The sequence below is a fragment of the Coloeus monedula genome (genome assembly GCF_965178545.1).
Source record: "Coloeus monedula genome assembly, chromosome: 26".
Classification (NCBI taxonomy): Eukaryota; Metazoa; Chordata; class Aves; order Passeriformes; family Corvidae; genus Coloeus; species Coloeus monedula.
The window spans coordinates 2134811-2147709 of record NC_138806.1 but is presented as its reverse complement, the minus strand read 5'-3'; the positions used below and the strand labels follow the sequence as shown (position 1 = coordinate 2147709).

The following is a 12899-nucleotide window of genomic DNA, read 5'->3' as shown; positions in this document are numbered from 1 at the left end:
AAGAGGGAATTCAGAACAAAGGAAAAGCACAGGGAAAAGGTGATGCCCACATGAATTTCATCTAAGTTACACTGATAGGCCACTTTCCATTTGGAAGTAAACATTCAAGATTCCAAACTTTATTATTTTCCCTTTTTTACCCCAGTAGGAGACAACAGGACTGACCTTAATGTGTCTGTTCATGGCAGTGGACTGAGCAGCTCGAACCAAACCTTCCAGCTCAGCACCACTGAAGTTTTTGGTCTCCACTGCCAGCTCTGCAATGTCCACGTCCTCAGCGAGCAGCTGGTGCTCCCTCATCCTCACCGTGTGGATGTGCAGGATCTGGAACCGGCCCTTCTCATCTGGCAGGCCTGGGATGGGGAACAGAGCACACCCAACCCCCTCAGCACAGCCCTGCAAATCCCCTGTGCCTCCCCTCAGCGTCCCTTCCTGCCCCTTCTCACCAGGAGCACTTTGCACTTACAGTGAGGGTATTTGATGATGCTTTTCACTGAGAACATTCAGTTACATCAACTCATTAACATTAAACTGAGCAGTGTCACCACCAAACCAGAGAGAAAAGCACAAGGCTGAGTTTCTTTCCTCAGGGTTCTTCCAAGTCAGTTGCTCTCAGACTTCCATCCCCAGGAATTCTCATTACACAATGACAACCTGGGCAGTCCCCTGGCATCCCTCAGTCCAGCTCCCACCTTGCAATTATCATGGAATGATTTCGGTTGGAAGGGACCTTAAAGCCCATCCAGTTCCACTCCCTGCCATGGGCAGGGACACCTTCCACTATCCCAAAGTGCTCCAAGCCCCATCCAACCTGGCCTTGGACACTGCCAGGGATCCAGGGGCAGCCACAGCTGCTCTGGGCACCCTGTGCCAGGGCCTCACCACCAACCCTTTCCATAACAGATTTCTTCCTTATATCCCATCTGACCCTGTCCTGTGTCCATTAAAAGTCTCTGCTCCTTGTCCTGTCACTACAGGCCTTGGTAAAGTCCATTCTGCTCCTTTATCCCCGGGGGTCACATCCACTAATTACTGAATCAACTGAAAGTTTACTCTCCCAAAATCCAGAGCTTTCCCTCTTCACATGGCCCATATCATTCCCATATATGTCTTTTCTTTGACTGACTGAGGTGATCATTTCCCAGCCTGCACCTTAGCAAGTCCCTTCTGAAACACACAATGGCTGATACAGGAAATTCTTGTCTTCAAACAAAGTGTAACCTGCCAGTCTGGCACATCATCCTGGCAAAGCCCCACTGTGCTCAGCTCCTTCCAGCCTGCCACCCCAGCCTCTACTCCAAGGATCTGATATTTGCACTGACTCCTGTTTGTGCTGAGGGGATGTGAAAAGACATTTTAAAGCATGCACAGCTCCCAGGAGAATCCACCCTCTGTCACCTGATAATTTATTCCAGGATCACTGAGCTTTTCACCAGTCCCAGGCTGTTCTCTATTCCAACTTTCTTCAGTGAATTGTTACCTCAGCACTGAGCCCCCAGGCCAGCTACCCTTTAGGCTCCACCATGATCTTCACTGACCAAATCCTGATCTCAAATGCAAAGTCAGTGATTTGTTCTCACGAATCTGAGATGATCTGGGTTTAATTTCTTAATAAAGCCTACATGCTCAGATATTCTCTAATTTACCCTGCATTGGGATGAGGCAGATGTGCACAGTTACAAAGGTCCCTTTCTAGTTGCTGGCAGACAGCTGCTTCTCCATTGCCAGATGAAATGGCAAACCAAGCTCTTGGCCCACTTTTAGCTCACCCACTGCTCTTGCCTGCCCTCCCTGCAATTTGCACCCAGGAATGACCTGGTACCATTATTTGCCTCCTTTCCTTCACACAAGAGATTCAGGCTCCAGCCTGCCCATCCCTGCCCACTCTGCTGGGCAGAAACTGAGATCAGGCTTAGTAGAGTAGGAAAGTCCAAAGTGGTATTTTATTGGTCTGATTTAATTTATATTCTGGAGGGAGCTGCATGAAGTTCAGCACCTGAGCCATCCTGGGGGTTGCTCACATTTATACACTTATGATCTGCATTTGCTTTGCTGCTGTAGGTTCATGGAGCTGAGGAACTGGGATCTGCAGCGTGCTTACCAATCTCCATCTTCACCTCCAGCCTCCCCGGCCTCAGCAGGGCCTCATCAATCAGGTCAGGTCTGTTGGTCATTCCTAAAGTCAAAGTTAAAACAAAACAAGTGTTATCTGAGCTTCCTGAGTGGGCTTCCAGCCCCTGATACAGCCCACAGAGCTAGGGAGATACTCAGAGTCCCAAGAAAACAGACAGAAGATACTCATCTTCTGGAATGTTGGGAAAGCCATGCCCTGAGGGAGAGTCAGGGCAACAGGGATCAAACCTGTGCCTGTGGCTGTATCTACCTGTCTGGTGCTGCACCTGCAGGGCTCCTGCAGCAGGACAACACAGCATGGCTGGAGCAGCCCCACTCCCCCACAGGCTCACACCTCAATTCTATCAGTCCTTGCAGGTTTTCTCTAACTATGAAACACTCCTTATCAAAAACTCAAAAAGGAAATTGCTGAAAGCAGAAGTATCTGCCAACCACAGCAGCATGTCCCTTTAAACCTGCTGCTGATGCTGCTCCAACAGCAGCCATTCCCTATGGAATGGTTCCTCAGCTGACCTGCAAGTGAGGAAAACACCAGCAGAGTTCACCCAGCCCCCAGGACAGAGCAAGGCACCTACCGATGACCAGGATGTTGTTGAGCTGCTCCACGCCATCGATTTTGGAGAGCAGCTGGTTCACCACGGTGTCGTGCACGCCGGTGCTGCCGGCCATGCTGCCCCTCTGCTTGCAGATGGCATCAATCTCATCAAAAATGATGATGTGCACCCCGCTGTTGGCTCCGAGCTGTGGGAGAGAGGACGTGTCAGGAATGTCACTGGTCTGACTGCTGAGAGCAATCCAGAATCAACAGTGACCAAGCTCAGCCACACAGACACACCGCTGATACTCCCTGTGTGCTCAGGATCACACGTATGTGTGTGTGTGTGGATCTCACCCCTTTCCAGGGGAACATCCTGCCCCCCTCCAAACCAGGGGCTTTGGGGGGCTCTGCCCAAACTCAGGACTTTGCAGCTACACAGGTTCCGGGGAAGAGCACGAGGCTGAGCAAGCAAAGCAAAGCCCAGAGCTGGAACACGCAGCTCAAAGGGTCCCAGCACTTGGTACCTGGGAAAGCTCTCCAGGGACAGGGAACAAGGCTTCTCTGTGGAGGGAGGGATGCTCCAGGGTGGGAACACCCCAGGCTGCGCTGAAGTTAGAAAATACACAGCTTGCCAGAGCAGCTTTGTTGTTAATATTTTTTAGGAGCCCAGCCTCTCCATGCCAGTCAGCCCCAGAAGTGCCATTTCCAGGTTCACTCAGGGCTGAGGCAGTTGCAGCTGGTAAGAGAACAGGATACTTTTTGTGACTGCATTATGAAGCTTTTTCCCTTCAAATTCCACCTCTAAACCATCTTTTGTGGCCAGTGCAGACCACGTTATCACTGGGTGAATGTGCTGGCCCTGGCAATCTGCCCCAGACACAGGCAGCACAATGCCAACCTTTCGGAGACCTTTTTAATCTCCCAGCTGTCATCAGGCCCAGCCCCTGCAGCCAATATCGAGTGTATTTTAACAGGTGTGTTATTGCCAAGGGAAAGCAGCTCCCAGAGGTACTGCAACCACCAGGGAGCAGGAGATTGTTCACGTGGGGCTGTGTTACCCCACAAAGCTGATTGACTGACTAATAAACCTTCTGCTGAAGAAATGAAATTATTTCAAGCCACCACCAAAATCTGCATCTTGTGAGCTGAATAAAATTAAGGGATCATTTGCTAATGACTTCTTAAAAGACTTCCCTGTATTTAGTCTGATGTGGTTTTCTTTACCAGAAAATCTGTCAAGATCAAGTGAACCACAGCAGAGAAGAATTACCACAGCACACATGAAATAAGTACTTATACCTTGAAACTCAAGACTGGGGTTTTGATAGCCAGCTAAAGCAATGGATAAAAAAACAGAACCTTTATCTCCACTTCCACTTTCAAAGATCTCTAGTTCCGAGACATTATTCTCATCCATTAGTTTTCTACTGAGAAAAATTAACCATGTGTTGATTATAACACTTAGAGTGCTATAACACACCAATATGTCTGCAACCCAAACATGTGCAATCCTGAAAGCTTATTTGGAATTTGTGCTATGTTATGTGCCAGCTTCATTTAGTAAGAAAAATCCAAACAGACCAATTATGTCTCTCCCACCAAAAACAAAAAAGAAACTAAAAACAGAGCAAAATTTGTACAGTCTGACTTTTAAGGACTTTTGGAGCAGGTGACAGCACATGACCCAAAGCAAGCAGGGTGGGCACTGCTGTATTACTCCCAAGTAACTGCATGGAATTCCAGCACACTGTCCCTGTCTGCAGAGCTGGCTGGAGCCCAGCTGCCTTTCCAGCTTCCAAGACTGTTTTCACAACTGAGATTGTGTGAGCCTGTACAACACAAATATTCCACGGCTCACCAGGAATAACCATAACCCAAAGCCAAGCAGTGACTCTGCCTTTAATGCGAGCAGTAATTTTCAGATTCCAGACCCTTTCCAGACTCTCCCAGGCACATTCCCACCACCCCCCCCCCGTTCCTGTGTGTCCTTACCCTCCTCTGCTCCTCCTCTGCATCAGCAAACAGCTTCCGGATGTTGGCCTCGGACTCTCCCACGTATTTGTTGAGGATTTCGGGCCCGTTGACCACCTTTGGCTCCCTGGCATTGAGCATCTTCCCGATCTGCCGGGCCATCAGAGTCTTCCCACAGCCCGGGGGCCCGTACAGGAGGATGCCCTTCACGTGCTTGCAGCCTGCAAGGAGAGGGAACAGGCTCAGAGAGGATGGGGACAGCCAGGGAGCACTGAGGGAGGCCCTTTTGCAGGGAGTTGGCAGAGATGGGCCTGAGCTCTGCTCGGTGCCTCTGTCAGAGAAATTCGAACACAGATTGGATCTGTGTCATCCCAACGATGTGCCAAGGAAAAACAACCCCTGGAACAGCACAAGTGCTCTCCATCCATCAGCCACACCGAGCTGTAACTCCTGGTCAGGAACACAGAGCACCAGAAATCTCTTGGGCAATGTGGAAATAATATACTTCTCACCAAGAGGAGGTCCTAGGGATGCTGCTCATCCCCAAATAGAGAGGGGCTGCAGATCCTCTTTTTCACACCCTGCACACCAAGCAGTCACAGGTCAGACACACTCATCTGGTTCTTGAAAGAGAAAATGAGGAATAGCATGTGATAACACCAAACTTTTTACCCCTGTACTGGGCTTTAGTGAGTCCCATATCACACATCCAGTTCTGGCTGCAAGTTCATAGAGTAAATATTGAAAAAACTCAAAAAAGCTTCCAAGCCCAAAATCCTTGGCCTGTAATTAGAAAGACCTGAAATATTCTAATTTGTTCAAATAACGGGACTTTGGACCCTGTGTGTGAGCACCAGCACTCAAAATTCTCTCCTGCAGGGAAAGAGAGGATGCAATTGCTGCAAGCTGAGGCTGGACACATCCCAGTCAGTGACAGGCACACGTGTCCCAGGTGTGCTCACAGCTCCTGGGAGAGGCTCCAGGTGTGAACAAGAAGAGTTTCCCTGAAGGATTCGTGGAATTTTGGATATCCAGCTTGTGAGTCCCACCCATGTTTGATCAATATGCTGTCTCTGGATATCCTTATGCCCAAACTTCCCATGCTCTGCCTCACACTGTGCCAAGAGAGGTTGTGGGACCAGCCCCTGTCCACAATCAGGTTTGGTTTGTTCCTTTAATGGGACTGTCAGCACTTGGACCAGATCTGGCCAGGAGGAAAAGGAACTGCACCAAGACTTAAACCTCTGGCCTGGAAGCTGCTGTTGGAAAACTCTGCAGTAGGAGAGCAGAGATCAGGTACCAGCACCAGGTTCTAAACACTGAGCACCAGGCCCAGGGAAAGCCTCAGAGAAGGAGAGAGGGGACACAGGTTAGTGTGGCCTCAGGAGTGCTGGAGGAATGGTGGGACTCAACCTTAGAGGGTTTTTTCCATTTTTTAATGGATCGATGAAAATTTTTTACTCCATTCTTGCAGTTTGACTTCTTCAAGAATGCGACCCACCCAACACGAGCCCTGCAGTGCTCAGGATGCACATTAAAAGCAAAACCAAAACAAGTAGTAGACTGATGGCCCTGAGCTCAGACTGAGGAGACCTGAGCTCAGTTTCTGCTAAGCTTAAGACACGCATGGAGTTGTCTGTCACCCCACAGGATGACTCCCCTCCTGGTTTCTGTCTTGTCTCAGCTCCTTGGTGACCTCACCCCATCCCACAGAGCCCTCAGGGCCACTCAGACCTCAGGGCAATTCTGCCTGTAAAGGACAAACACTTCTCCCTTATCACCTTCCCAACACTCTGCTGTGATTTCATTTACTCCTGAATGTTATGGCAATAAAGAATTGATTTCAATCCGAAGAACTGCTCAATACAACTTAATTCCTGTGACCCCACACAATCTGTTCCCTCTCTCTCTGGCTGTTCATTCACTGCAATGAAGTTCCAGGAGGACACTGCCACGAGGAGCAGCTGATCCCTCCCAAACCCTGGCGAGCTGCACTGGGTGAGCACAGCAGTAGAGCTGAGAGATCCTGCTGGGCTTCTGTGCAGATAAAAAACTTACTACAGAAATCAAGAGCTGCAGCTAAGAACTCACGAGTCAGCACTGAGGCATCTGCGAATCAAAAGCATAAATATAAAGTGTCAGCGAAGACAAATCTCACAGGGAGGGAGCGAGGCACAGATAGTAAAATTAAAAGCTCTTCCTGTCACATCCCTGTCACGAGGGCATTGTTACCGTGGGGGAACACGATCCCCTCTGCAACCAAACAGCACCAGGCACGATGGTGCTGACAAGGGAACTCTGCAGGGAAACCCAGCACAACAATGCTTCAACAGCTCCTGGGCTCCAGCACAAGGCCACCAAGGCTACAGAGGCACCAAAGGGCTCTGGCAGGTCAGGGCTCTGTTCCCAGCCCAGCGAGGCAGGGCTGTGGTACCGCAGGGAGTGGCTGTGCCAGGGTGTTCACAACACAAGCACCAATGGTCTAGGCCTGGTTTGTTCTTCTGTTTTCCTCCTAAGTCCTATGAGAAGTGTCTGAGGGAGCTGGGGAGGCTCAGCTGGAGCAAAGGAGGCTCAGGGGGTCCTCCTGGCTCTCCACAACTCCCTGACAGGAGGGGACAACCAGGGAGAAATTGGGCTCTACTCCCAGAGAACAGGGACAGGACAAGGAGGAACGGCCTCAAGCTGTACCAGGGGAGGGTCAGGTTGGACATCAGGAGGAATTTCTCCATGGAAAGGGTGGTCAGGCCTTGGCAGGGGCTGCCCAGGGAGGTGGTGGAGTCCCCATCCCTGGAGGTGTCCAAGGAATGCCCAGACGGGGCACTCAGGGCTCTGGGCTGGTGACAGAGGTGGAGACCGGGAGCAGGTTGGACTCAATGATCTTGGAGGGCTTTTCCAATCTTAATGAATCTGGGAATCCTGCAATTCCCAATCTCTCTCCCAGAAGGAGTACGACTGAGTTATATCCCCCAGAAGCTTCTCTTCTACAGCCCAAAAAATTTGAATTTCTTGAAAAGCACAAACATTCCCCTCTTCTGCATGAGCTGCCTCAGCCAGAGCAGAGGCTCAGCCTGTAACACCCCACACCCAGAATCTCATCTCCCCAGTGAGAGTGGCAGTGCTTGGAAGGCAACAGACAAACTGGCCTGGACAAACCTGCTTAGAAACCTCCCAGAATGTTCACCCTCTTCCTGTTCAAGGGGAAAGGGAAAAGGAAAGGAATCCTAGAATACTCTGATTGGAAGGGACCCCCGGGATCAGCAAGTCCCAGCCTGGCCCTGCACAGACACCCCAACAACCCCACCCTGGGCATCCCTGGCAGCGCTGTCCCAGCGCTCCTGCAGCTCTGGCAGCCTCGGGGCCGGGACCATTCCCTGGGGAGCCTGGGCAGTGCCCAGCACCCTCTGGGGGAAGAACCTTCCCTGAGATCCAACCTAACCCTCCCCGACACAGCTCCAGCCACTCCCTCGGGTCCTGGAGTCTTCCTAAGAGAAACCCCAGCCCTGGGCCCAGCAGGTTCCCTGAGACAATTCCCCAGCCTTACCCAGATGAGCTCAGCCCGTGCTGGACAATCTGTGCTCCCCCTCCCTGAACCCATCACTGACCACCTGCTGCAAGACTTGGTTGCCACTGAATGGGCAACATTGAGAGCAGGGTGAGAGTCAGGTGGCAGAACATTCCTAAACCCAAAGCAATTAGTTTCTCTTCAAATAAAACTGCCACAAGCGACTCCAGCAGACATTTCCCTTTACAGCCACGTTCAGCTGGCTAAAATCAAAGTTTTAAGCATAAGCAGGACTTTATTAAAATAGACAGGTGATGACAAATCACAAATGTTACCTCTCAAATCACAGTGGGATCCTCTGCACCACACAGGAATTTTGATTAAGTTTATCTCCCCTCTGCTGATTTCACCAATGTGGCCCAAATGTCAATACTCTTATGAGAATCTTTCTAAACACAAATTACAGCAGTGCAGACATCTCCAGCCAGTTCATCTTATCATTAGGGCTCCAAAAAAAGGTCATTGCTGTAACCTGATCCTTAAATTATGCCATACAATGACAGTTAGAGGCTGAATAGGGACATTAACAGGAACTCAAACACACAAATATGGGAAACAAAATATGAGGGAAAATTCATAAAAACTGGTGAGAATGGGAGAGTTACTGGCGTTACCAATGGAAGTCAAACTCTGTTTTGACCCAGAACATCACCTGCCCAAGACAAGATAAAGTTTATTTGTTCAATTCTCCCTCTTCAATTTATTGGAGAGATCAGAAGAACTGATTTTGTGTAACAGGGATTTTCTACTTGGGAGTGTAATTCCCCTTTTAATTAAAATCAAAGCATTCTGGTGTGATTGGATCACTCGGATGCACCACCAGGAACCTGCATAGATGGTAAGGCCCCAGCACAGCAGGGAGATGTTTATCTCTGCACATTCATCTTGGGGCAGGTTACAGGAAGTTCAGGGTTCCCAGACTTCACCTGCCACACAGGCAAAATTTCCCTGAAAGTAGAGCTGGGTGGAATTTCCCTCTCCTCTCATGCTGCAAGCCCAGAGTTACTCCAGCATCCCATTAATCCTCCCATGGGATTGACAATCCAACACGGAGTGAGACTGAAGGAACTGGTGTCTGCTCTGAATTCACAGCTGGGGCAGGGAAAGGGTCACACCTGAACCAGAATTTTTATTTTCTCAATGGCCAGAGTTTTGATTTATCAAATCCTTTGCCTCTGGAAAGAGAAAACAAAGTAAAGTTCTCCATGGACCTTTGGAAACTGATTCCTCACCACATCCCACTGGCTCTGAGGACTTCAGTGCATACATCTATCAGGAGGCATGAGATTTATGACAAGGGCATTTATCCATTTCTGAGGGGATGTGCTAGAAATGAAAATAAATCAGCTTGAGAGACGCTCCCAATCGAATGCCTTTGGCTACAAAAACAGAATCAGGACACTCAGGAAAAGGGATTTTGGTAAGAGTATAAACAAACAAAACCAAGCACTAAGGGGAGCCAGCACAGTAGCAAAGAGTAAAAGTCTCCTAACAGAGCTGCAGAAACATCCCTAATTCCAGAGGCAGGGTCTGTGGGAAGCCAGGGGGATGGCTGAGCACAGCCAGGATGTTCACAGCCCCATCCCTCTTGGATGCCAGTAACACAAATCCCACCAGCATTCCCTACGTTCTGGGACAAAGCTGGATCATTTCCACCTGCTTAGAAAGCCAACACACTGGCATTTGGGAATGGCATTTGGGAATCACTTCCTGCCTTGTGAACAGGTATGGACACCCTGGGGCACGGGGACAGCTCCGGGCTCCCAGCTGGACACAAACTGGGGATGCCAAGCCATGGTGGTGCCACCAACCAACAGCCCTGCAGCCACCCAGAGCAGGAGCAAAGCCCTCCCAGTACCCAGTGATGGCTCTGGCCATCCCTGCAGAAATCCCTTGCTGCACATTTGGTGTAGAGCCCCTTCCCTTCCCTCCAAACCAGCTGCCACATTCCCATTTCCACATCCCTGTGTTAAAAGGGAGTCAATTTCTTTGGCAGCTTTGCAGAATTTAGAAGCCCCCTCTCTCACACCCCTCCCAAGACTGAAGTCCTTCAAGGCAGTTCCCTCTGTGTCCAGAAGCTTTCCTTTCTCACCACCCTGATGCCCTCCTCGGAAGCTTTTCCAGCTTTACTGCATCCCTTTTGATCCAAAGGCTGCATCCAGCAACCCAACACACAAACAAATTGCACATCAGCTCCTTCACTTCCTTCCCCAGCCCTGGGGGACACCTGGGTGGTCTAAGTCAATCTCTGGTTCTAAGAAGGGGAGAGAAGTGACAGATGTCAGGGACTTCTTCGCTGTCCTCCCCAAAGGAAGGGCACAGAGCCCTTAGACGTGTGCAGGAAGAGTTCAGTGCCCAGACTCAGCCTGGCTGGCCCTGGATCCAGGTGCCTCAGGGTGAGCAGAGCACTTTGTGTTAAATCCCACCAGGAGGAGAAGACCAGGAAAGCACTGGTCCATTCTCAGCAAGGAGGAAGAGTTAACAACAGCAAATGCGGAGTTCAAGCTGTTAAATACCTTTTTACACCAGTGAAGATTTGACATTCTATGTGACAGCTGATGTCAATAGAAGTGACAAACGGGCAGGAACAGGAAACAGCAGCAGAAAAAGAACAAGGGACAAAAGAGCCCACAACTGCTGGATAGCAGCAGATCACGTGGACATGGACTTCACCCAAGGGAACTCAGGGTGTGTGAAATCATCTCAGAGTCAGTGAGAACCTGAACAGGGTGGGTGAAGATGCAGAATGTCATCCCTGATGTTATAAACACAAAAGGGAGGGAACTGTGGGGTTGTACTAAATTGAGAGGTCCCTTTCAACCTCAGCTGTTTTCTGATGGTGTGATACAGACCTAGCACTAACCTGATTGCTGGAAAATTGAAAATTCTGGTGTAATTCTGGTCTTTTTAAGTAGGTAGAAGAAAACAAGAAATAGAAGAAGTAGCCAGAACAACTTTATTAGATCAGTCTGAGACAACTTCCCTCAAGGTAAACGTAGGGGTCCCACACAGAGGGTTTGAGGAAACAAAGAAAGCAAGAGAGGAACCTTTAGACTTTCCTGAAGATATAAATAGGTGTTAGACATCCTCCTAGACATGCAGGAAAAGCACAGGCTGAATGAAGTTAGTGAATGAAAAGTAGATTAAACCCCACAAACTTTAAAGCACAGCAAGAAATGATCCATCCTGAATTTAGTGGCATGTGGTGCCTGGGAGATGGAACAGAACAGAATGCTCCAATTAAATCTGCACACTGCAAAGCCAAGAGCTACAAACACACTGACAGGCAGGATCAAATTCATCTGAAATCTATGCAACCTGATGCACAAGTTTCTAAATTGGGGAGGAATAATGAACTGCATGTTGCAAAACACAAACGATCATCCCAGCAAGGATTCCAGCCAGGCCCAGACCGCGAGGCACAGCCAGAGCCTGCCAGCTGATGCAGAATGGATCCATTCCGGGGTGGGTCACCACGGTCCTGAGCAGGGACAGGAGGCCAAGGGAGGAGAAATAACGATGAGTGATGTAGAGGTTATGGGAAATGGCCTCAGAATCCCAGAGCTGGCCTGGAGAACGCTGGGGAGACAGGACCAGACTGGATGTAAAGGCTGAGAGCAGCACCCAGCATTGGGACACGCTGCCCAGCAGGGCCTGGCATTCCCTGCACCCCAGGTAAGGTGAGACATACCTGACATTGATTTTTCATTAAAATTACCCTATTCTCGGAACAGCTGGATCATTTCCATCATTACTCTTCTCTTACAGTATCTGAGTACTTTGAGAACATTAATGCATTAATTTTTTAAGGCAGCTTGACAGACAAGCCTCCACTTCAGACAGAATCTGAGGAACAAAATAATCTGAGTGTCTGCTCATTTCAGTGGTCCCTTTGTCTTCTGTTGATACTTCACTTCTCCATCGTGAGCTGTACTTCAAAATTACAGAGCTCTGAGACCAACTGATCCCGAGAGGGCAGGTCAAGAGCACAGGTTAAGATGGTTCCCAGGAAACAGAAACCACCTGCAAAAAAATCTGATTTAGTTTATTTGTGGTAGCAGGAGAGGGTGGGAAATTTGGGTTCCATCTCAGTGTCTTAGAAGGAACGTGACCTGTAACACCAAACATTGCTGTACCTGTTATTAAACCATAACAACGTGTCCATACAGAATTTGCTCTTTGAGGCCTCTACAACAAATAATGTGCCACAGGAGTTAGAGAAATCCCCTCCCTGCTGCAAGTCACGACTCTACTTCAAAGCTTGGGGACACCAAAGTGAAGGAAAAGAAGGTCAGCAGGAGTGTTTTCTTTCCAAGTCTGAGAAGGGACTTCACAGTTTTGTTACAAGTTACAGCTCCAGGCACCAAATATCAAAAACATTGCTCCAAGTGACTAAATACCAGTTGGAGTGAGGGGGAAAGAAAAAAAAACAAGAAGAGAGAACACTGTCCTAGGCAAGAGCACGAGGTGCTGAATGAGCTGGATTTGAAGTCTCAGCAGAAAAACCAGCATTTACCATGGATGGGAAGAAAACACAACATTTGTCAAATAAGCAGAAGAGCTTTAGCTGGAGCAAGAGGCTGCTCTGAACTGCAGCAGAGAGTAACCAAAGCCAGACTCCCTTCAGACCAGAGTGACACAGCTGGATGGCACAGGCATCCTGAAAGGGCTTGGAAAGGAGGAGGATTCCCTGGA

At 49.2% G+C, this 12899-nt stretch overlaps 1 protein-coding gene across 1 annotated transcript in view; it reads right to left on the bottom strand.

Moving 5' to 3' along the window:
- NSF (N-ethylmaleimide sensitive factor, vesicle fusing ATPase) overlaps positions 1 to 12899 on the bottom strand; it is a 74172-nt gene that overhangs the window by 24568 nt on the left and 36705 nt on the right. Inside the window, exons 9-12 of the mRNA XM_082297131.1 lie at positions 4664 to 4863; positions 2709 to 2874; positions 2102 to 2176; positions 166 to 353 (exon numbers count right to left, since the gene is read on the bottom strand). Coding sequence (XP_082153257.1) covers positions 166 to 353; positions 2102 to 2176; positions 2709 to 2874; positions 4664 to 4863 — 629 coding nt within the window. The remainder of the gene's footprint in view (positions 1 to 165; positions 354 to 2101; positions 2177 to 2708; positions 2875 to 4663; positions 4864 to 12899) is intronic.